The sequence below is a fragment of the Alosa pseudoharengus genome, unplaced genomic scaffold (assembly GCF_046254945.1).
Source record: "Alosa pseudoharengus isolate Yale_2024_CS ecotype anadromous, Long Island Sound unplaced genomic scaffold, YU_APseudo_1.1 YU_APseudo_1.1_scf_1, whole genome shotgun sequence".
In the NCBI taxonomy this organism is placed as follows: domain Eukaryota; kingdom Metazoa; phylum Chordata; class Actinopteri; order Clupeiformes; family Clupeidae; genus Alosa; species Alosa pseudoharengus.
In genome coordinates, this window is record NW_027468564.1 from 44,222,101 (window position 1) to 44,246,967 (window position 24,867).

The following is a 24,867-nucleotide window of genomic DNA, read 5'->3' on the forward strand; positions in this document are numbered from 1 at the left end:
TTCGGTCTAATTTTCTTTTCCGTTGTGAGATAGGGGTGAGGGTCTGCAGTGACATGACTGCTCGTGTTATTACTGTAACGCCGAATGTCCTGGCCTGAAGTGCCCAATGAAAATATGGATAAAGCAGATAAGATAACATCATAATGTCAGCTAGATATTAGCCTAACTGATCTGCTCCTTGCAGAAATACAGAACAAGTATTTGGTGGCACCCTAGACTCACTTCATGGCGATGACTTTGGGAAAACCTTCCCTAGAGGGCACATGGTAAGGAAGACTGTAGGACACTACATCTCATTTTACTGGGATTTGTTCCTTTCCATTGCAAGGGCACTTCGTAGTGCCACTGTGCTGTCTAAGAGGGCACTTCGTAGTGCCACAGTGCTATCTAAGAGGGCACTTCACTTTTTTCTTCCATCAGAAAGGTACCTGTAGGGAACTACAAGTTTATCCCATTGTAAGGGCACCTACCACATATTTACCTCTGTACACAGTAGCTGGCAGGTGTTGCATAACCATATGCCAGCTACTGTGTACAGAGGTTCCCCCATTGTAGAAATGAAGTGTGTGTGTGTGTGAGAGAGAGAGTGTGTGTGTGTGTGTGTGAGAGAGAGAGTGTGTGTGTGTATGTGTGTGTGTGTGTATGTGTGTGTGTGAGAGAGAGAGAGAGTGTGTGTGTGTGGGTGTGTGTCTGTTCTGGTATGCGCATGCTTGGCTCCACATTGGGTCTATGCTGAGTGTCATTGATCAACATCTGCTGACTCATTGGCAGTGTGTAGCCTAGCTAGAGAAGGAATGTCGGGGCTGTTATATAATTTCACATTGTGCTCTCAATCCATTGATCGTCATTAGAGTGACGGCTTTTGCTCAACCAGAGATTGATTGAAGTCTCATTTCTTCAACTCACGACAAGTTTAAAATGAACCAAGCTGATCAAAACAGGTTTGACAGCTTCACAACCTGGCTGACCTGCTTTCAGGTTCTTTCAATCCCTTAAAAGGAGGGCGTTTCAGGCACAGGCAGGGTAATGATTTACAAGTGTACGCAGTTACCATACAGCACTACAGCTCTGAGCGTGATATTCCACAAACCAGTGACACTCACACCGTCTCAGAAAACCTGCTCTTGAGGCTTCGAAGATGTTGAGCTACCTGTCCTTTTTATCAACACAGACATGGACGCTGCTCCTGCTGTTCCTGGGACTGTTGTTGGTGTAGGTTGAACTATTCTTAAGTCCACGGAATATTGTATTGATCATAGAAATGCAACCCTAAAAGCTATCCAAGATTATAAAGACTGGGAAAGAAGTGGTGATGTGTTTTTGTCATAGGTATGGATACTGGCCTTATGGAATCTTCAAGAAGTTGGGGGTCCCTGGTCCAAAGCCAGTGCTGTTTTTTGGAAATATGCTCAACTACAAAAAGGTTGGTCTTTATCTGGGTTCTGCAGAGTGCAGCGTGGGATTTTACAGAACCCCTAAGGCAACAAACTCAAAAGACATTGGAATTTTCTTTTTAAGTTTCTTGTGTGTGAGAGAAATAAAGGTGCATCACAAAAAAACATGGTTTACAACTTTGGAAATCAAAAATCCAGAAACTCCAAATATTAGAATAAAGAAAAGTCACTGACCTGAGAAGAGCTCTAATCAGTTAAGTAAGAGCTTGAAAAAAAAAACAGCAATGGTTTCCTGAGCCTTAAGGCCCATTCACACCAAGAATGATAACGATAACTATAAACTAGATGTACCGCATAGCGGTACAAAATATGACCGCCGCTCAGTCCTGCACATCCGTTCCGCGAAAAGAAATCACACTTCAATTTGTCTCCATATTTTACTCCATCCACCACTCTTGAAACTTTTGTGTATGCTTGTTTGGCATGCCTGAGTGTGTGTGTGCAGCTGCACAGAAAGTAGCCTACTGGTGCTGAAAAGGTGAATAGATTGTAGAATAGCCAAAGAAGATGTAGTATTGTTATAAAACCTTTAAAATCTCTAAACAATCACAAGTAGGGCAGTTCATCCCAGTTCATCCATGGCAACTGAATTGATGAAAGGTCACTTACACCTGTAGGCTACATTGTATTTGGGAAAAGCAAAAGGTATCAGCATAATGTTATTTATTTATTTATAAACAAAAACATCTGTCAGTTCCATGCCGTTTTCAACAGCTATCAAAAACAAAGGTCATTTTTGGATGGATGGATTTTTTGTGAATGCTTCTTCTTCTACATAAGATTTTAGTCATATTTAGTTCATGTGATACTTTATTGTCAATGTACAAATTAAGTAACAGTAGTCTGAAACGTTATTGTTAATGCACAAATTAAGTAACAGTAGTCTGAAACGAAATGCTGTTTTACATCTAACCAGTGGTGCAAATAACTGACATATCCACATGTGCCTTGATGAAATGCGTCGCTAGACTGTTCATACACATTTTAACGGGCCAAAGTTGAAGAGCTGTTGTCCGTTATTGTTCGTGCAAATATAGGCTGATTCATGTTCGCTTGCATTGTGTAACTGAGGTCCATGGCTAGTCTGGCTTTCACCAGACCAAGCTCAATCTTTTAAGAAATCAAAAAATAAATAGCGGGCAGATCAGGCTGGGTTCACCCAGCCTAGTCCATAGGCGCCCGATATTGTTTAATTTTCCGATTGAGATATCCACGCTCTGGCTATTCTAAATGCAGAAATGCACCAGGGAGTTATGACAAAACTGTAACTAACAAACTAGATCCTAATAGAAAGCTGTTAGCTTCCCTAAGCTACAGGTAGGCTTATAAGGTAGGCCTATTTACAACATAAATTGTCAATAGGCTATGCTGGTGACACAAATAAAATCTCCTTTGGAAACCAATGGCTTACGCCAATTACAGTATCAAGCGGACTTAAACTGCCATATCGTGGCGAAAAGTTGTAATAAAATTCACGCAGCTCCATGAGTCAAGGAAAGCGCGAATGAAGTAGCCACTTCTAAATGGGACCCACTACACAGTAGCTTAGGTGTGTTGCTAAAGCAGCCATAATGAAATGAAGGTGTCTGGATACTTCACACACACGCAGTGTTGGGAGGGTTACTTTCAAAACGTATTCCGTTACAGAATACAGAATACATGCCCAAAAATTTAATCTGTAACGTATTCCGTTACGTTACTCAATCTGAGTAACGTATTCTGAATACTTAGATTACTTCCGCATTGAATTGCATTGGAATGTGGCCATCAAATCCTGCTTAGGCCTACTAAACAGGCCTATTCTGGTGTGTTCTTCTGTTCCAAATGGCTGTGTTAGGCCCACATAGGAGAATGTAAAGTCAACTAGGCCTAAGCTACCTGATACAACTTTAAAATAGCAAGGTGACCACTAAAACTACAGCAGGCGACTAGGCTAATTAAAACAAACAAAATAAATAGGCTACTTTAAGGGCGTAGCCAGAAATTATAATTAAGGTGTGCCTGTGAGATTTTTCGGTGGCATCAACCCAGTACAAGTGAGGGGCGCATATGACTGGTGGAACGCAAATGACCTGTACATGTAAACACTATGGGCTACTGTATATCAGTGCTCTCAAAATGAACGTGATCGCGTAATCAAAAACCGCACGTTAAAATATGCTAGGCCTACTCGCAAGAATAATTCTTCAGAGGCTGCACCATATAATTCATTTTAAAACGTAGATCTAATTAGAAAAAATAATAATCCATAAAGCTATTTTAAGTTAGAATAAACAACTTAGAATGCAGTGCCTATTTTAGAGATTGGTTTTATTGCCTAGGTCTAAATCAACACGTGAACTAGGCTTTGCTTATTGCTTAGCAAACTGTGTAACCGATTGGCCGAAGTAGCCTGAGCTATTAATACTTGGGAAAATATCCTTTGAACAGACATCAGGAACCACGATCAGTGAGGAACAGGAGTTACCTCCACTTACTTTACTCGTAATTTGCTGTGCAAACAGTCATTTCAGGGTCTCCGATATGACGCGTCCATAATGCGCGCTGGCTGCGTTTTGAGGCTAGTGCAAGACGGCGGGGCTTGGATTTAAACATGTAAACAATTTCATCATAGATTGCTTTCAGGAGCTTCTGGGAAATGGACTTGCCTTAATTTATTTAGTGAGTGAACAAACTTATGAAACAGAGAAGTATCGTCATGTAATCCATTGATTTCAACAATGTAACTGTATTCTAAATACCAACTATTTAACTTGTAACTGTATCGGAATTACTCATAATTTGTATTCTGAATACGTAACGCCGGTACATGTATTCCGTTACTCCCCAACACTGCACACACGTGCTTTTTAATTTCACAGACTACAACTATCAAGCTGGAATCAAAGCACATCGATTCCCCTCTCACACCCTGCACGCACTTAAAACAAAATAAACAGGCGTCTCAGTCTCACGCATGTATAGGCAAAACTGTATCAGACCGGTGTAGCCTAACGTTGGTAAATCTTCCATTGCACAGAATGATTTTTGTAGCACGTGCAACAAATGACAGTCGAAAGATACAATTACAGTGCTGCTATCAATTTGCTTGGTATAACCGCATTTATAGTTTTCTACAAATGCAATCAATCAAATTGGCCTCCATCACTCAACCAACGCTAAAGGTAGGCTACATTACCTAGGTCCTTATTGATATTATAAGATTAACATACCTGCAGTAAAAAACAAGCATGTCCGATAAACATCCTCAGATTTATTTCGGCTTCAAGAAGAAATGGGAATTACATTTCATGTGAACATCGTCCTATCCTTATTAGACGTTCTCTGCTGTAAACTAGTCCTTGTAGGAAGCGTCCATTGTTTTTTCCAACTCACTTTTAACTTCCAACAAAATTACGTCTCACTGCAACGATGCGCCATCTAGTGGACAAACGACTACTTATCGCCAATACTGGAAATGCAGCCATGATGATGAATATTTATTTTGGCTTTCTTTTAATCCTACTGAATTTGTAATTATGTATCGGCCGTTCTAATACCGATAGTATGTGGGTGCCTGTGTGTGTGTGCATGTGTATATGTGTGCACCGCCATTTACAGGCCAATGAGTGTACAGTCACTAAATGTACAAATAACATAATTTTTTTTAGACCCCCCCATGGATGAAATTCTACGAAACTTGGCATACCCCCAGAGAATGCCAGGTCAATCATACACATACAATTTGGTGCAGTTCTGAACATTTTAACTGAAGATAGGGGCGATTAAAGCAGAATAATATTGCATTTTCATTTTTTACCGGGGGGGTGCAAATCACAAATGAGTGATTATGGGCCAGGTTGATGTGGGCCCTTGAGACCAACATACCATAAAAGATTCTTCATCCTCAGTGCCACGGTTCAGGTAGTTATTTAGGAAAAACTGCTTTTTTTGCGGTTCGGGGGGCCCAGCACGGGGGGGGGGAGTGGCCCCCGGGGACAAACAAAAATTTTCCGTAAAAGTGTAGTGGGGCTACATACCCACCAAATTTCATGTGCCCCGGTGGTTCGGTGTCCCGGGTATCGTTGACCAAAAATTCAGGAAGTAGATGACGGGGGAAAAAAAAAAAAAAAAAAACTTTGACAATCCCTATATGACCTCTTCGCTAGTCATAATAAATATCGTTCTCGTTAATATGAATGACGACGTTCACACATAAACTATAACGATAACGACATGAAGAACGATATCGTTGGGGATCACTTTCAGAGCGATTTTCACAACGATAAAATGCTAATAGCCAATCAGAACCCATCAAATTTTAGCCGTCACATTTATTAACACAAGGAGAGACTTTGTTTATCATTGTTCAGTGTGAACGCTTTTATCGTTATGGTTATAGTTATCGTTACCGTTAAGGCCCATTCACACCAAGAACGATAACGATAACTATAAATAAATATCGTTCTCGTTAATATGAATGACGACGTTCACACATAAACTATAACGATAACGACATGAAGAACGATATCTTTGGGGATCACTTTCAGAGCGATTTTCACAACGATAAAATGCTAATAGCCAATCAGAACCCATCGAATTTTAGCCGTCACATTCATTAACACAAGGAGAGACTTTGTTTATCGTTGTTCAGTGTGAACGCTTTTATCGTTATGGATATAGTTATCATTATCGTTATCGTTCTTGGTGTGAATGGGCCTTTATCGTTCTTGGTGTGAATGGCCCTTTAAATCTCTGAGTCTGGGCAGGGCAATGGACTTTTCCACAATATTCACATTTTTTGAGACACATCTGTATAATCTTTATGTGTGTCACACACTCAGGCACAGCCATAGGTTGCAGCGAAGCGGCGGTCATATAGGTTTAGTCAGATTTTTTTTTTTTTTTTTTTTTTTTTTTCGCATGCCCAAATTTCCGTCAATGAGTCCCGGGACACTGAAAGACCGGGGTACACGAAACTTGGTGGGCATGTAACCCCACATGGATAGCATGGAACCATCGTTTTTCGTTTTGATCTGTAGCCCCCCCGCTGGACTGGACCCCCCGAAAGGAGGGTAGGGCAGACACAGTTTTCTGGGAATATCTCGAAAACCGTAGGGTTTAGGAGGACCATTTTTTTTGTATGTTGATCTCAAGGGGCCATGTCAACCCATTCCATAACCACTCATTTCATGTATAGCGCCACCTAGTTAAACACAAAAAAGTAAAAATGAGGTGTTGTAATCGCAGGTATCTGTGACCTAACTTAGTCAAAACTGCACGAAATTGGAAGTGTAGGATCATTATGACACCCTCTGAATGCACGCCAAGTTTCGTGGAATTCAGTTCATGGGGGGCCACACAATAAATTAATTTATGTTACTATACACCAACTGGCCTGTAGGTGGCCGGAGACAGTTTTCTGTGAATATCTCGAGGACCGTAGGGCCTAGGAGGTCCACCTTTTTTTTGTATATTGATCTCAAGGGGCCATGTCAACCCATCCCATTACCACTTATTTCATGTATAGCGCCACCTAGTTAAAAATTAAAAAGCAAAAAATGAGGTGTTTTCATCACAATATCTCTGGCTGACATGGTCAAAACTGCACGAAATTGAAAGTGTAGGATCATTATGACACCCTCCAAATGCATGCCAAGTTTTGTGTACTTTCGTTCATGGGGGGCCTTACAATAAAATAATTTATGTGTACATTTAGTGACGTACACCAACAAGGATTCCCGGGACACTGAAAGACCGGGGTACACAAAACTTGGTGGGCATGTACCCCCACATGGATAGCATGGAACAGTCATTTTTCGTTTTGATCTGTAGCCCCCCCGCTGGACTGGACCCCCCGAAAGGAGGGTAGGCCAGACACAGTTCTCTGTGAATATCTTGAGAACTGTAGGGCCTAGGATGACCATTTTTTTCCGTATATTTGCCTCCAGGGGTCATGTTAACCCATTTCATTTGCACACATGTGCACAAACAGATACACACACACACACACAGTAATCATACGTATGACACATACTCACACAGTAGACATATGTACGCTTCCATGCACAGACACATACGCAGGCACACACACAAGCACGCACACACACACACTCACACACACACACACCCACACACATAACATAAACATAACACAAACAATCAAGAATTTCTCAGAATTATGAACAGGCAAGATGGAGGTGGGGTTGTATAAAATGAATTTTACATGTGAAAATCTATGAACTAATCATGTTTTGGTACTTGTTGTCTAGCAGATACCAGTGAGAATTGAGTGTGGATAATGCAATTTAGTGAGACAGTTAGAATCATATAGGCCTTTCAGCGTGATTTCTTTTTGTGGAAAAAATGTGCTGGACTGGGCGGCGGTCATATTTTATACCGCTCTGCGGTACATCTAGTTCAAAAACAGTCTCAAACCAAAAAGCTCCCTATAGGAGCATTCAAAACACAGGAGATTACAGGTAAAACACAGAAGATTGAGGAAACAGTCCAAACTCAGGGAATATACAATTAACAGTCCAAAGCAAGCTTGCACACTTCAAATACTTAGTTTAAAATATATAGTGCAGATATTGGTGGTGGGCACTACGGAAATAAGCGCTCAGTGCACACTGTACTGACGGAAGTAGTTTGAGACACAGCCAGAGAACAGAGACCTGTGAGTGCTTGGAGGGGGTGTGGCCAGTGCTGAGCCTGGTGCAGATATGTCCCTTAGTTTAGGGGCTCCGTAGGCATTGACTGGCTAAAATAATATGGCCCTTTAGGGGATCCGTAGGCATTGACTGGCTAAAATGCACATTTGTTCACCAGGGCTTTCTCTTACTTTAGGGATTCCACAATTTTGACATGGAATGTTTCCAGAAATATGGCAAGATGTGGGGGTAAGAAACTCATTAATCATACACATCCAGCTATCTCAAATGTTTTGTACGAATGTAAAAATATTTTGTGTTATATCGATGAACGACATACTGTATGTTATGGTAATTAAATTAGACAGCAAATTGATCCACTAGTGTTTTTTCTTGTCAACAGTCTAGTTCAGAAAACCAATGTGCAAAATAAACAGCGGGCATTAATTTGAAGACTGACCCAACTAGAAATTCTTGGCCAGTGGTAGAGTTGTTGAGCACAGTTATACCTGCTCTTGCCTTATCGCATTGTCTTATCGACTGTCACATGGCTTTAGGAAGTTCAAAGTTCATAGAAGTTGAAGCAAGTTCAATCTGACAATCATGATTACGTCATGACAATGTGGACCTGCCATTAAAGGGGAACTGTCAACATTTACAACCAGCATTTCAAAACACATGTTATGGTTATGGTTATGGATTTAGCAGACGCCTTTGTCCAAAGCGACACATAAATACAAAACAGCATAATAATATTTAAAAATTGAACAGGGAACAGATTAGAATGTAGGTCAAATATAGTAAGGAGAATAGTTATAGTACTCCCAATTCATTCCACCAACATGGAACCACTGAAGAAAAGAGTCTGGAATTAGACCCAGTTTTCATGACTGGTCGACACAACATGCGCTCACCAGAAGACCGCAGTGGGCGGTTGGGGATGTAAGGCTTGATTATTGAATTAAAATAACTAGGAGCAGATCTAGTTAGTGTCCTATAGGCCAAAGTGAGAGATTTAAATGTAATTCTGGCTACTATAGGGAGCCAATGGAGAGTAACTAGGAGAGGAGTTACATGTGTCCTCTTTGGCTGATTGAAGACCAGGCGTGCTCCAGCATTCTGAATCAGCTGTAATGATCTTGTTACACAAGCGGGTAAGCCAGCTAATAGTGAATTACAATAGTCCAGCTTAGAGATGACCATGGTCTGAACAAGAAGTTGTGTGGAATCTTGTGTCAGATAAGGTCTGATCTTCCTAATGTTGTAAAGCATAAACCGACATGATTTTGCAATAGAGGCTATATGCTCAGAGAAGTTAAGTCGGTCATCAATTACAACGCCCAAGTTTCATGCCGATCTAGTTGGGGTCAGTGAAGTTGAGTCAAGCTGGATGTTAATCTGTTGGGGAATAGCTGTTTTAGCTGGAAACACCAAAAACTCTGTTTTTGAGAGATTAAGCTGAAGGTGCCGATCTTTCATCCAGGCTGAAATATCCTTAAGGCATGCAGAAATCCGGTGGGAAACACTAGAGTCATCAGGTGGGAAAGACAGGTAAAGTTGAGTGTCGTCTGCATAACAGTGATAGTCAAATCCATGGGAGCGAATGGTATCACCTAAGGAAGTGGTGTAAATAGAGAAAAGCAAGGGTCCTAATACTGATCCCTGAGGCACACCTGTGGTGAGGTCATGAGACTTAGATACCTGTCCCTGCCAAGACACGTTGAAAGAACGCCCTTTAAGGTAAGATTCAAACCAGTCAAGAGCTTAGAAATTCCCAGTTCAGATAGTATAGATAGGAGAATGTCATGGTTAACAGTATCAAAGGCTGCAGATAAATCTAGTAGAATTAATACTGATGACTGAGCAGAGGACTTAGCTACTCTCAATGCTTCAGTCACAGACAGAAGAGCAGTTTCAGTAGAATGACCACTCTTGAAACCAGACTGCATAGGGTCTAGTAGATTATTCTGAAGAAGAAAGTCACAAACTTGCTTGAAGACCACTTTCTCCAAAACCTTTGACAAGAAAGGAAGAAGGGAGACAGGTCTGTAGTTCTTCATCTCAGTTGGATTAAGTGTACTTTTCTTTAGCAGAGGTGTAACCCTAGCCTGTTTAAAAGAATAAGGAACTATTCCAGAACTGAGTGAAGCATTAAATACATGTGTGACTGCTGGTAGAACAGCGGGTGAGATAGACTGTAGAAGAGTGGACGGGACAGGATCTAATGGGCATGTTGTTGGACGACATCGCTGAAGCAATTGAGAGACTGCCTCCTCATCAAGAGGAGAGAAAGAGTCAAATGATGCGGTCATACTAACACAAGGCAAAGCCCTCCTTATAGCAGCATCAAACTGAGCACTTATTTTAGCAACTTTTTCAGTAAAAAATGTTGCAAAGTCATCTGCTGACAGTGAAGTAGTTGATGGTGGTGGTGGAGGATTGAGAAGAGATTTGAAAGTAGAAAAAAGTTTTCTACTGTCAGTGGCGCTCTCAATCTTGCTTTGATAGAATGCCTTTTTTGCAAGTGTAACAGTGGATGAAAAGGATGACAGCAAAGACTGGTAGTTACTAAGATCATTTCCATCTCTGGATTTACGCCATTTCCTCTCAGCAGCTCTAAGTTCCTTTCGTACTGAGACTATACTGTTCGTCAGCCATGGATGACGAGGTTTAGAACGAGTAGGTCTTGAGGAAAGAGGACATGCTGCATTGCATGACATGTGATGACATCATAAAAGAATGTCCGGCCAAGAAAGTACTATGTAAATATATATAAGTATTTATAAAACGGATAGTTCCGGTCCTTGATTGTAATTGGCTGAATCACGTAAACTATGTGTACACGAACAATGTTCGCAATGCTCAAGTTCATATGTAGAGACACTGATGATGCTTCGATCGAAGTTTCATGTTATGTCGAGCCTTCTTAGTGTTTGAAAAATGGCGATTTTTGACGCGACCATGTAGCCTACTAAACTAAAGTTTGACTCGGGTATGTTCGTAACCTATTTCAAGTGACAAAATCTATGACTAAAGTTTAGCTGAAGATATAACATCCTACTCGACTGTGACTTCGTTCGTGACACTCCTGCTAAACTAGAAAGAGCTAAAATAACTCAGACCAACCTTATTTGCGCCTTTTATTCACATTTGCTCAAAGATTTCATAAGTAGCCCTTTTCGCTCCCTATGTTGATGTATTCCAAGCGGTCTGCTTAGGGGGCGGGGATGTAGGAATTGAAACACCATGCCTGGGTAACGTAATCGCTCTCAGGGACACCCTCTGTTCGCTGGTTGGTTCGGCTGCCCAACTACCGAAGTAAACGAGGGCGAATCAACCTATTCCAGACGGAGTACTGTAGGGAAAAGAAATCGAGCGGAAGTACGTAGGCAGGCGGAGGCCAGGCTAAAAAAGTATGTATGAAATGCGAATAAAAACAGAATGTGATAATAGGCTATACAAGTCTCGTAAACCTATGTTTAGCAGCTAAAAGGACATAGACAACTTATCAAATGTAGAAAATTAAAATGTTGACTATTTCATGGAAAATATATGATCATGTTGAATGTTTACACAGTGGGCTGTTTCACCTCTTCATTTAACAAAATTATGTAAATGTTTAAGAACTTGCAAGAGTTTTAAGAATTAAATGTTGTCCCATTCCTGCCAAATATAAGATTTCAGTCGCTCAACAGTATGAGGTAATCTTAACCAGAAAAATAGTGGGGTGATTCAAAGAGGAGAATGCACAAGTGTGGACCAAGGAATCTGGACGATCTGGGGAGATTCTGTAAAGACGAACAACATCTTAAATCTCTTGCTTTGTATTCTCCAACTTTATGGGGTGTCATAGGTGAATATTACAAGCTGTTTTATTGGCAAAGGGTGGCTTAAGAAGGTATTACCAGCAGGGGTGCCAATAATTGTGAGCAACGAGTTTTTGTTAAACATATTTATTTCTTTATGAGATTTTCCTTTTTCTCCAAAAAATATGCTTCCCTTCAAGGTTGGATTTTCCCTATTTTTTTTCCATTGTGAGATTACAATAAATCACCAACTGATTCTTTTTTATACCAGTTTTTAGTCAATTTTAGCAGAGGTGCCAATAATTCTGGAGGGTACTGTTGATGATGACATGTATGTGATTGTCATCTATGCATTGCTGTGCACAGTGAAATTCTTACTTTGTAAACTTTACACACAGAACCAGGGGTAGGAATAAAGGAAATGCATAATAATAGCCTATAAAGTAATAAATAAAATGTTGTATAGAAATAATAGAATAATATAAGTGTCATGTATTGCAGGTGTATCACATACCCTTTTGGATATGGACATTAAGAATGTTCTTTAGTGTTGTGTTCTTCCTCTAGAATTTATGATGGGCGGCAGCCTGTTCTTACCATCATGGACACAGAGTTGATCAAAACTGTCCTGGTCAAGGAATGCTACTCATATTTCACCAACAGACGGGTACAGCTGAAAACACAACTCATATCATATGCACACAATATCTTATGCACTTAAGAAAATAAGTGAATAAAGGACATTTTAATTTTGATACAAGTACTGAATAAAGTGGGTCTAAATCTGAGTGTGCTTTGTTACAGAATTTCCGCCTCAATGGACCGATGTATGACGCTGTGTCCATAGCCGAGGATGAAGACTGGAGAAGGATCCGTAGTGTGCTGTCTCCATCTTTCACCAGTGGCCGTCTGAAGGAGGTGTGTATCTCCTTCTTATCAGACAGACACACACACACACACACACGCACACACACAAACAAACACACACACACACAGTCCTTCTGGGATGCCCTGGACAGACAGCCTATGTAGCACACATAGATAGAATGTTGAGGGAAATCTTATTATCTGAGTTGTCATTTATGTAACTGAAATGCTCTCAAAGTAAAAAACACAAAATATATGACCAGATTTTTCTGTATTCTGCATGATCTCTATTTTACTAATAGCCACAGTGTTTTGGTCACACTGAAAAGTGTTTTGGTCACACTGAAAAGTGTTTTGGTCACACTGAAATTTTCTCAATATACTGTAGTTTTGAAATCATACAGCGTAGAGCAGGCCTACACAGTAACTGATCACAAAGTGATTGATATATGACCAGCATCACATAGAATGCAATTTCAGCAGTGGTATACTGTATCTAATGGTGAATACATACATGCATAGTATAAATACATACAAGATCAGAAAACAACTTGATCTTCTCTTTTTTGCTGCATCAGATGTTTGGGATCATGAAGACCCACTCACACACCCTGGTGAACAGCATGAAGAAGGATGCAGACCTGGGCAGACCATCAGACACTAAAGAGTGAGCGCTTCTGTGAACTATCAGGGTGGAAAACAGAGTCCCAGAATACAAAACAAAATCTTCCAGATTATTATCAGGCTAAGATTCTGTTGGAAGTCCTCACATTATTTATGAAATACCGTTTAGCTTGTAGCAGACAAATATACTAATATGTACTTGGAGGGGTCCATTTTATATCTAAGGATACACCACTGCAAAATCTTGTCTATCTATATAATATATAGTTTCAGAGGAGGACTGGTGAGCGAGAAAGAGACATGGAGGAAATGATGGAAAAATAAACACATAGAGGAAGACAAATCAGGAGGAGAGATGGAGGAGAGAGAAGAGTATGAGAGCAAAGCCTCTTCTGTTTCCAGGTACTTTGGCGCTTACAGCATGGACGTGGTGACCAGCACTGCTTTCAGCGTGGATATCGACTCCCTCAACAACCCCAAAGACCCCTTTGTCACCAACATCAAGAAAATGTTGAAGTTTGACCTGCTTAACCCACTCTTCCTGATTATTGGTAATGTATAGCCACACAAACAGTAATGTGTCAGTAGCATATAGATGGATGCGAGAGAGTGAGTTGGAGTTCAACATAACTGTGAAACATGACTGTTAAGTGAGTTTGTACAAGATAAAATTATATAAACACAAGCTAGTTAGTTAGTGCTTCAGGACCTTTAAAGCAACACCAAAGAGTTTTTTGTACCTTAAAATAATGTTTCCAAAATCGTTTCAGTGGTTCATCAACTCGTAACAGGGTGAACGGCACTTTCTGCATTCGCTTCGCGGCCCTCTATCGGCTATTACCGCACTATGTAAGTTTGCTGCATCGGGTAGCGGATCTGTAGTTCGATGGAATGAGACATGAGAAACTACAAATTTGACTTGCATCTGATGTCGCAATACATCGTACTTTCATAAAATCATGCAACTTATTCTACCTTGTCTGTGGACATTGTTATTTGCAAAGCCGGTGCTCGATAAACAAATAGTGCGTGCGACAGATGAAAAGTTCTTTGGTGTTGCTTTAAGACATAGCCTACCAACCAATTTGCTTCATGTAAACTTCATTCCACATATCTGTGAATAGGAATATGACTGTTAAGTGAGCTTATACAAGATTCAATGATATAAAAACAAGCTTGTTAGTGCTTCAGGACTTTTAAGGTGTAGCCTACCAACCAATTTGCTTCATGTTTATACAAGATGAAATTATATTTTAAAACCGATTTGCTTCATGTAGACTTCATTTTGCCCCATCTCTGTCTCTCTGCTTCAAACTACCTTCAGCTTTCTTCCCCTTCATGGCGCCCATCTTAGAGAAAATGAACTTTGCCCTCTTTCCCGTGTCTGTGACGGACTTCTTCTATGCTGCACTGCAGACCATTAAGTCTCAGAGGGAAGCCGACTCTCACCAGGTCAGTAAGAAATGGATCCTGGTAGTCCGTAGCTGTAGCACATGGATTATTGGTGTGTGTGTGTGTGTGTGTGTGTGTGGGTACCTGATCTGCACGGGTTACCAGATCTGCATGATTACGTCACAAAATACATAAAATACATTCTGATTGGTCTATTAGCATTTCATTGGTCAGAATGTTATTTGCTGTTCGATAATTCGCCTGAGTTTATTTTTTTCTGTTGAAGGACCCAACGTACAGGAAGGAACGCAAGTGTCTTTGAAATATTGAACTAGCCAGCAAGCCGCCCAATCACCGATAGGCCTACCTACCGTTTTTGTAATATAAACAAATAAAACATTAGTTGCAGTATTAAATTGCAAACTTCTAGCCTGTCAATCCTTGAAATACAGAACTACCAGCTAGCCACCAAACATCGATGTACTGTCTTACTTATAGGAACGTATTTCCAACCTCTTAGTGTAGACTATGTCACTTAATAGCTAGCCATCAAACATCGATGTATGGTAACCCGTGCAGATCAGGTACCCACACATGCATGCCTATACATCTGTAGGATGCCCTCCATACTCCAATCATTGCTTGTCTCGTTGTTCCCAAGGTGTTTTGACCTTTAACCTTCCTGCAAGCTTCCTGTCCATCCCTCATCTTTTATTCCAGATCCAACTGGAGGCTTTATATCTCACTCCACCAAAATCAAACACATTTAAAACTAGATGTACCGCAGAGCGGTACAAAATATGACCGCCGCCCAGTCCAGCACATTTTTTCCACAAAAATAAATCACGCTGAAAGGCCTATATGATTCTAACTGTCACTAAATTGCATTATCCACACTCAATTCTCACTGGTATCTGCTAGACAACAAGTCCCAAAACATGATTAGTTCATGAATTTTACATGTAAAATCTATTTTATACAACCCCACCTCCATCTTGCCTGTTCATAATTCTGAGAAATTCTTGATTGTTTGTGTTATGTTTATGTTATGTGTGTGGGTGTGTGTGTGTGTGAGTGTGTGTGTGTGTGTGTGTGCGTGCTTGTGTGTGTGCCTGCGTATGTGCCTGTGCATGGAAGCGTACATATGTCTACTGTGTGAGTATATGTCATACGTATGATTACTGTGAATGTGTGTGTGTGCGTGTGTATCTGTTTGTGCACATGTGTGCACATGAAATGGGTTAACATGACCCCTGGAGGCAAATATACGGAAAAAAAATGGTCATCCTAGGCCCTACAGTTCTCAAGATATTCACAGAGAACTGTGTCTGGCCTACCCTCCTTTCGGGGGGTCCAGTCCAGCGGGGGGGCGACAGATCAAAACGAAAAATGACGGTTCCATGCTATCCATGTGGGGGTACATGCCCACCAAGTTTTGTGTACCCCGGTCTTTCAGTGTCCCGGGAATCCTTGTTGGTGTACGTCACTAAATGTACACATAAATTCTTTTATTGTAAGGCCCCCCATGAACGAAAGTACACAAAACTTGGCATGCATTCGGAGGGTGTCATAATGATCCTACACTTTCAATTTCGTGCAGTTTTGACCATGTCAGCCAGAGATATTGTGATGAAAACACCTACATTTTTGCTTTTTAATTTTTAACTAGGTGGCGCTATACATGAAATAAGTGGTAATGGGATGGGTTGACATGGCCCCTTGAGATCAACATACAAAAAAAAGGTGGACCTCCTAGGCCCTACGGTTCTCGAGATATTCACAGAAAACTGTCTCCGGCCACCTACAGGCCAGTTGGTGTATAGTAACATAAATGAATTTATTGTGTGGCCCCCCCATGAACGGAATTCCACGAAACTTGGCGTGCATTCAGAGGGTGTCATAATGATCATACACTTCCAATTTCGTGCAGTTTTGACTATGTTAGGTCACAGATACCTGCGATTACAACACCTCATTTTTACTTTTTTGTGTTTAACTAGGTGGCGCTATACATGAAATGAGTGGTTATGGAATGGGTTGACATGGCCCCTTGAGATCAACTTACAAAAAAAAATGGTCCTCCTAAACCTTACGGTTCTCGAGATATTCACAGAAAACTGTGTCTGCCCTACCCTCCTTTCGGGGGGTGCAGTCCAGCGGGGGGGCTACAGATCAAAACGAAAAACGATGGTTCCATGCTATCCATATGGGGTTACATGCCCACCAAGTTTCGTCTACCCCGGTCTTTCAGTGTCCCGGGACTCATTGACGGAAATTTGGACATGCGAAAAAGAAAAAAAAAAAGAAAATAATAAAAATCTGACTAAACCTATATGACCGCCGCTTCGCTGCGCGGCGGTCATAATAATAACAATAGACTAACAATAACAACAAGATTTATAATGTTAGAAATAGTAATAATAAGAATACAAATACTAGTAGCATCCCATAACAATAACAGCAATAATCCATTTACATTGTACTTCTATGTGTGGATTCCCTGTGAATTCCTTAGTAACCCATCCCCACTGGAAAAAAAAACAAGTCTCCCATCCGTCATTAATGTGCTCATCCACGTTCCTACTCTGTAAGTCAATTTTGCTGAAGGTGAAGTTCATCACTGGACCTGCATAATATCTTCTCATGTTTGCAGAACCGAGTGGACTTCCTACAACTGATGATGGACTCCCAGGCCCCTCAGAAAGAAGAGAATGGAACCGGAGATGGCGCTCACAAAGGTATTTCTTCTCTCTGAAACGTCTACACATAGAACCAAAGAAATACTCCGATGTCCTCTGACTAGAGACATTTTGAATCTCTGTTATCCAGGTGCTTACTGTTCATTTATATTCAACAACTTTTGAACAGGTCTAAATGTGTAACTTGTAAAAGTCAATTAATGAGCGTTGTCCCTCTCAAGCAAATGAATAAATAAATAAAAAGCCTGTCAATCTTATCTTATGAAAAAAAAAACTCTTGCATATGGGTGCACAGCAGTTCTCACTATGTCTTTCATCTAGGACTGAGTGATCACGAGATTCTGTCTCAAGCGATGATCTTTATCTTTGCCGGCTACGAGACCAGCAGTTCTACTATGAATTTCCTGTTCTACAATCTGGCCACAAACCCAGATACCCTGAAGAAGCTCCACGATGAGATTGATGAAGTCTTCCCAGACAAGGTCACCTTTCTGTTTCTGCGCCTGAGAGATATTATATTAAAGCCAGTAGTAATTGTTAGCTACTGTATTTGAGGTCCTGTGCTGTGGAGTTCTGTTTCTGTCACTAGAGGCAATGAATGACATTTTAATATATTTCACAATGGTGTTTCGCTTGAAAACACAGTAGGTCTAACAGAGGTTACTTTGCATTTCAGTTTATGATTCGTGTGTTTGTGTGAATAGGCTACAAAATCAATATGACAAATGTTTTTGGACGAGTTGTGAGAACTGCTCCCATCTCTGTCCAGGCTGAAGTCCAGTATGAAGCCCTGATGCAGATGGAGTATCTGGACTGTGTGATAAACGAGACGCTGCGTCTGTATCCACCTGCTGCTCGCCTCGAGAGAGTCTGCAAGAAGACCGTGGACGTCGGTGGTGTCATCATCCCTAAGGATATCGTTGTCATGGTGCCCACCTTTGCTCTTCACAGAGACCCGGAAATCTGGACTGACCCCGAGAGCTTCAAACCAGAGAGGTACATGAGAGATAGATTGAGGGCCCTATTTTAATGGTCTGAAACGGAAGTGTCTTCGCGCAAAACGCAAGTGACTTTGTGGGCGGATCTTGGGCGCTGATGCTATTTTACCGGCGGGATATTGACTGTTGCGCCCGACGCAAATCTAAAATGGGGTGGTCTGAAGTAGCTACATTAATCATGGGTGTGGTTAGGGCGTAACGTGCAATAAACCAATCAGAGCGTCATCTCACATTCCCTTTAACAACAGGCACGCTTGTTCCATAGCTGATTGCTATTATGGTGGCATATTTGCCAGGGGCAGCCAGGAGCGTTCACAGCGCAATAATCACTGTTCAGTTGGGAACAGTTAGCTATTGATTTTTCATCTTGACAAAATGTAATACAGAATTGTCACAAAGACATACTTTCCGATGTTTTGGGATCATTCTCACTGAATCACGAGGTTATGAATGCATGGTGATATATTTGCAATGTACAATGTAATCTAACATTACCTCTCTATAGACAATGCATATCTTCCGTCAGTTAATCTCTTCTCTCCCGTGCTGCCGCTGGGGCATTTGGGTTAAATGGCATCGGCATGCAGTTCAACATCACGTCTCCTTAAGTCCTCTAACATTTCCTAATTTATGTCATCAACACATCAGTGATTCGTGAAAATGTGTACGCTAGATTTATGCCTATTTTTTCACATGGACACCACACTGATTTCCCTCGAGTGGTAATATTTTTCTTTGAAATTATGTATGGTTTACAGAAATGGGAACTACATTGTATAGATGAGAGGGGCTAAGTGTGCGTTGCGCAGCACACGCGGCCAAGCAAGGGCTTCGTTTAAGTTGACCTAACTTTCAACTCTGCACAGTATCCCATTAACTGCGTGACAGTAGAGTATTTACAATATTTTCTGTAAAGCAGAGTTTGTAAACACATTATCATCAACTTAATTCACGCACAACATTTATTTGAGCAGGAGAGAGAATAATGCAGCAACTACAGACATTGTACAGAAATTGTAACCATACTTCCTGCTTTCTTGTACTATCTGTTGCTGGTTAACAGCACATGAAAAGCTGATTTAAGCTAATTCACTAACTCAAGACTTCAAGGCCATCATGGATATAAAACGTTTTTGAAAATAACGAAAGGATGGAGGGAACATAGCAAAGCTTGAAGTTATTTCAGATGGGCTACAACAAGGTAGGCAAAAGTATGGTGCTTAAAACCTTACACAACGGTAAATTGGAACAAAACTAAAAGTAACTTTAGCCTTTATAGGGCTGTAGCCTATAAAGTTGTCCAGATTAATAGGTCGTAATTAGGCGTTGTTGTAAAGATATTGCATGTAGATGTTGTACTTTATAGGCTACTAAATATTTAGGTCACCAATGCACGAACAAAACCGGGAAATGGTCAAATATTATCAAGGCTTTGAATGTTTCCGTCTGTGCACGGGGGTGTCTGTAGATTGGTGTGCAACGCATTCATTCATGCAGGACTGTGGTCATGCATGCGCCCTTAAAATAGCATCTGCATTTTCGCCACAGACTTTAGACCAGGGAGTTCCTGGGCCCACTTCCCCGATAACGACGGAGACACGCTCTTAAGAGGGTTTTCTACGATTCATCTTACGATCGTTCGTTTGGTTTTTCTGTAGTAGGCTACAGACTAAACCACATGTTGCTTTCTCTGCTTTTTACCTCATAGGCCTAATAAAATATTCACTTAGCAAAGATAATGTCAAACTATTCTGGCAACGTCTCGTTTCAATACTTGATTTTTGTCCGCTTTTCATCACATTATTATGACCATTAAATGTGGGCTATTTTGCATGCTAAAATCTGATTCATCACAGGTAAACACAATAAAGAATGGGAACGTAAATTGGATTATGTATTGAGAGGTATTAAGTTGTAATTCCTCTGTATGTCCTGTTGGTGACCTCAGTGAGAAGTACTGTTAAGACGCTCTTAGCCGGTAACGAGTACTCTGGAGCGCTCGTAGATCTACGAGTGTTTTCACGACGCTCTTAAGCTACGATGGTTTCGGGAAACAGTCGGCAAATCTTAAGACGTTCGTAAGAGGGACTTTACGACGCTCTTAGGCTTAAGATGCTTTCGGGGAAGTGGGCCCAGTTGTTGAATTGAGTTGTCCTGAGGATCTCTTCATAAAATAAAAATAAAAAGATCATATGCAGCTCTGGAAAGAATGAATTTTAGAATAAGAATAACATTTTTCTGATGTCATCCTACGGTTGCTGAGTGACATTCGAATCAGTTGACGGTCATATTCAAAATTAAGAGACCACTGCAAATTTGAATATGACCGTCAAATACAGAGCTGGGCCCACTTCCCCGATAACGACGGAGACACGCTCTTAAGAGGGTTTTCTACGATTCATCTTACGATCGTTCGTTTAGTTTTTCCGACTGTTTCCCGAACATGCTCGTAGCGTGAACGCGTGTGCACTGCTCTTAAGATGCTCTTAAGGGGAGCTGTCCACGTTAATAGTTCTGAAATATCCTCTGATTTGACGGTGATGTCAGGTGACTGCACGTCACAGCTATAGGCCTACCATTTAAACTTCGGATCTACACATTAATTCACATCAATACGAAAATAGAAACACTTTGACATCTGCATGTAAGCATCCCAAGTAGGTTATATACCACACAGAGACATAAATAATTGTAATTATTTTAAGATTAGATTGTTGCACCATGCAATAATTTTTCGCGGTGCCACTTAAGAACACGTTTGAAGATAAGAAAGAAGTCGAGTAAGAAAGAGAGGAAATGTGTAGGCTTTGATTTTGATGCAGTAGGCTACAGACTAAACCACATGTTGCTTTCTCTGCTTTTTACCTCATAGGCCTAATAAAATATTCACTTAGCAAAGATAATGTCAAACTATTCTGGCAACGTCTCGTTTCATAACTTGATTGCATTTTTGTCCGCTTTTCATCACATTATTATGACCATTAAATGTAGGCTATTTTGCACGCTAAAATCTGATTCATCACAGGTAAACACAATAAAGAATGGGAACCTAAATTGGATTATGTATTCTAAGTTGTAATTCCTCTGTATGTCCTGTTGGTGACCTCAGTGAGAAGTACTGTTAAGACGCTCTTAGCCGGTAACGAGTACCCTGGAGCACTCGTAGATCTACGAGTGTTTTCACGATGCTCTTAAGCTACGATGGTTTCGGGAAACAGTCGGCAAATCTTAAGACGTTCGTAAGAGGGACTTTAAGACGCTCTTAGGCTTAAGATGCTTTCGGGGAAGTGGGCCCTGTATCGGAACTCCCCCTATTACCGTCGGTCCTGTATTTCCGCCGTCTTGCGTGTATATGTCACTTAATATGCATTTCTATACAAACCAAGACGGCGGATTCCTAAAGAAACGTAAGCACCCACACCATAGTTGTGTACCAAAAATGACATTTTACCGTGACTCGAAGAGCTGTAAACTGTGTTGTAAGGCTGCGTGTACACATCCGCTTGGAGCTCCAGTGGAATTTCCATTTCATGACGAGAATTCTTGGTCTATCCGTTCATGTGCTGTTAAAACGGTGTAAATAGGCAACCCACCAGGCCAGCACCTTCGAGCGTGGTAAACAAAATCGGATATTTCAGGCAGTAAATGCTCCCGTTAAGAACCAAAACAGATTTTGTTCAAATCTACACATCTATGGCTACTGAAAAATGTAAGGTTCATTTATCAATTGTTATTTTGAAGTATTGAAAAACATCGTTGTTTTAGAATTTTCGGACGAAAGTGGTGATAATTGGAGGTGTTTCGATATACACAGAGGATAATAGAGTTATTAATTAATATTGTCACTTACACTTTTAACAGTAGCTGGGGGAAATTTTAATGTTTCCCAATATTTGTTTTTTCTTCACATGTATTTTGCCACTGTCTCATGTCTCTCCCTCATGCAGGTTCAGTAAGGAGAACAAGGAGAGCATTGACCCGTACACCTACATGCCGTTCGGACTCGGCCCCAGGAACTGCATTGGGATGCGCTTCGCTCTCGTCAGCATGAAGTTGGGCATCGTGGAGCTGCTGCAGAGGTTCACCATCAGCACCTGTGCCGAGACCGAGGTGAGAGATGAACACGAGTGATAAACAGCTATCTTCTTATCCAGGTATAGACAGCCGGTGATTACCTTGTCACCCCAAAAGCTGAGATTATTTAACATTGGTCACGCGACATCTTGTGTTGCCAACGGTTATTCCACCTAGAGTTACTTAAAGGAAAGATCCGCAGTTAAAACAGCCTGGGATCTATTTATGTATGGATAGAATAGAATGCCTTTATTGTCATTGCATTTAAGTACAACAAAATTGGAGAACTGCTCTTTAAGGTGCATCATTGCAAACACATCTATACCTTAAAACTTATCTCACACATCATTCATTGCAAAGGCACACCCATGCCCACACGCACCCACACATGTACATCTCAACCAAAGCAAACACTCTCCCATCATTCCTGCAGGCACATTAATAACCATAAACATAAAAGATTACACTTTACTTGACAGTATCGTCATAAGAGTGACATGACACTGTCATGAACGTGTCATAAAGAAGTCATAAACTTTATGACATAACGCTTCTGTTATTAAGTGACATTCGGTTTTTGTCATAACAATTTAGGGTTAGGATTAGGGTTAGTTTTAGGGTTAGAGTTAGTGTTAGAGGGTAGGATTATAGTTCATGTGTCATGACAGTGTCACTCTTATGTCGATACTGTCAAGTAAAGTGTTACCACATAAAAATTCAACTCGCCCAATCTCACACTAAGTGAGTAATAAATAGTGTTAATGTGGATAAAGTGCTGAGTATCAGTGTATAAAGTGATAAACACCTATCTTCTTAACCACGTACCAGACAGACAGCCGGTCATTCCCTTGTCCCCGCAACATCTTGTGTTGCCTGTGGTAATTCCACCTGAAGTTACTTAAAGGAAAGAACCAGAGTTAAAACAACCTATCTTTTTCTATTAATGGATGATAACAAGTTTAAACTTTCGTTTAGGACTAAAATTACATTAGTCGAAGGAGTTTTGAACTTGGCCGTTGTTTGCATAAGCAACAAAATGGTGTATAGCCTGTAGCAGTGCATGGAGTCTGTAGATGGCGTGTGAATGAGGGCATCATCAAAATAACAAATAAATGATTTCTCCCAATCTTCCCCGTTAGATTCCAGTAGAGTTGGACGCCTTGGGCCTTATGGCTCCTAAGAGACCCATCAAGCTGCAGCTGTCTCCTCGGTCAACTGGAGCACAGCTGACTCCCCGAGGCTGAGCGCCCACATGCACTGGACCAGGGGTGCCAATCATGCAGCATATGATCCACACATACAGAAAACATTGATTTGTTTTCCTTTTGCTTGTGTACTTAACTTTGTATGTTGTTATTTGTAACAATGTTAAGTGACAATTATTCATGTTATTTTTGATTGAAGCATCCGCACATAAATTACAGACCAACAGTGCCTAAAACGGCACACCACCATATATGGTTTATGCTTTATGCTTGCTAAAGCACATTATGATATGCAAGATTTATCACAACAGATGTTGACATGCAAGTGCTGTACATGACTAGCCTGGAGATTCCAGACCCAAATCTGAAAGATTAAGGGTCTGGCCACGAATAATGTAATGGATAACACTATACGACCAATGTTAACTGACTGATTCCGGACTTTGACGCAATTTAATTGAACACTACGACTGTTATCTGTTTAGCTCGCCTCTGACCCGCCTATATCAGATACACAGATGTGATTGGTTCCCCGCGATGCAAGGGGAAAAAGTTACGTGCATCATTACTCATTGCCAGAGTCTCTCAAGCTAATGCTTCTGCGAGAACTCTGGATTCCCAGGGTAGTACATGACAACTGTGATTCCTACATGTTTTTCATAAGTCTTTTCAATAATGGGCAACATGAATTTGAAATGGCCTTTGCTCTATAGTAGATCGTTCCTCTATCTCTCTTAATGCACTTATCTTGGCAGACACTGTTTAGAGAACTCAAGCTTACCAGTTATCAGTAGCCTGGCAACCTGTCCTCGTGCCCTACACCAGGCTCACCTCAGTAGACATCTTGGCATCAACAAGACACTTGTTGTTGTGACACTTGTATAGCTGTATTAGCTCTATTGTCATAGAAACTTAAATTCTAACTTACTAACTTGTGATTTGTACATTTATTAATCACACCTGTGTATTAACCGCAGTGCCCAAGAGCCCAATGAGTTTTAGTCATGAAGAAGAATGAAGAAAATAAATGCATTCCTATGTATAGTCCACCCCTGTGTATTAACTTCATCGCTGAGGAAAATGTGCAAAATCAATGTATAAACCTCTACTACAGTA

The 24,867-nt window shown here is 40.8% G+C and overlaps 1 protein-coding gene across 2 annotated transcripts; it reads left to right on the plus strand.

The window, feature by feature from the left end:
• Positions 1–1,013: 1,013 nt before the first annotated feature.
• Positions 1,014–24,867, plus strand: LOC143129826 (cytochrome P450 3A30-like). 2 transcript variants are annotated; one of them, XM_076289937.1, is made up of 13 exons: positions 1,014–1,212; positions 1,330–1,423; positions 8,283–8,335; positions 12,460–12,559; positions 12,697–12,810; positions 13,338–13,426; positions 13,786–13,934; positions 14,708–14,835; positions 17,429–17,513; positions 17,796–17,956; positions 18,244–18,470; positions 22,420–22,582; positions 23,686–24,867. In XM_076289937.1, the coding sequence occupies exons 1-13, from the start codon at positions 1,139–1,141 to the stop codon at positions 23,788–23,790; spliced, it is 1,542 nt and encodes a 513-aa protein (XP_076146052.1). In that variant the 5' UTR covers positions 1,014–1,138; the 3' UTR covers positions 23,791–24,867. The 2 variants fall into 2 exon arrangements, with proteins under 2 accessions (XP_076146052.1, XP_076146053.1); XM_076289938.1 differs by lacking the exons at positions 1,014–1,212; positions 8,283–8,335 and having other exon boundaries at positions 1,339–1,423.

What these genes read in the sequence shown, in the direction of transcription:
- LOC143129826 (XM_076289937.1), top strand. Translation starts at nt 1,139, where the DNA reads ATGTTGAGCTACCTGTCCTTTTTATCAACACAGACATGGACGCTGCTC. An exon ending in AGACCATCAGACACTAAAGA is followed by an intron (nt 13,427 to 13,785) that starts GTGAGCGCTTCT and finishes TTCTGTTTCCAG; the next exon opens with GTACTTTGGCGCTTACAGCA. An exon ending in CGGAGATGGCGCTCACAAAG is followed by an intron (nt 17,514 to 17,795) that starts GTATTTCTTCTC and finishes TCTTTCATCTAG; the next exon opens with GACTGAGTGATCACGAGATT.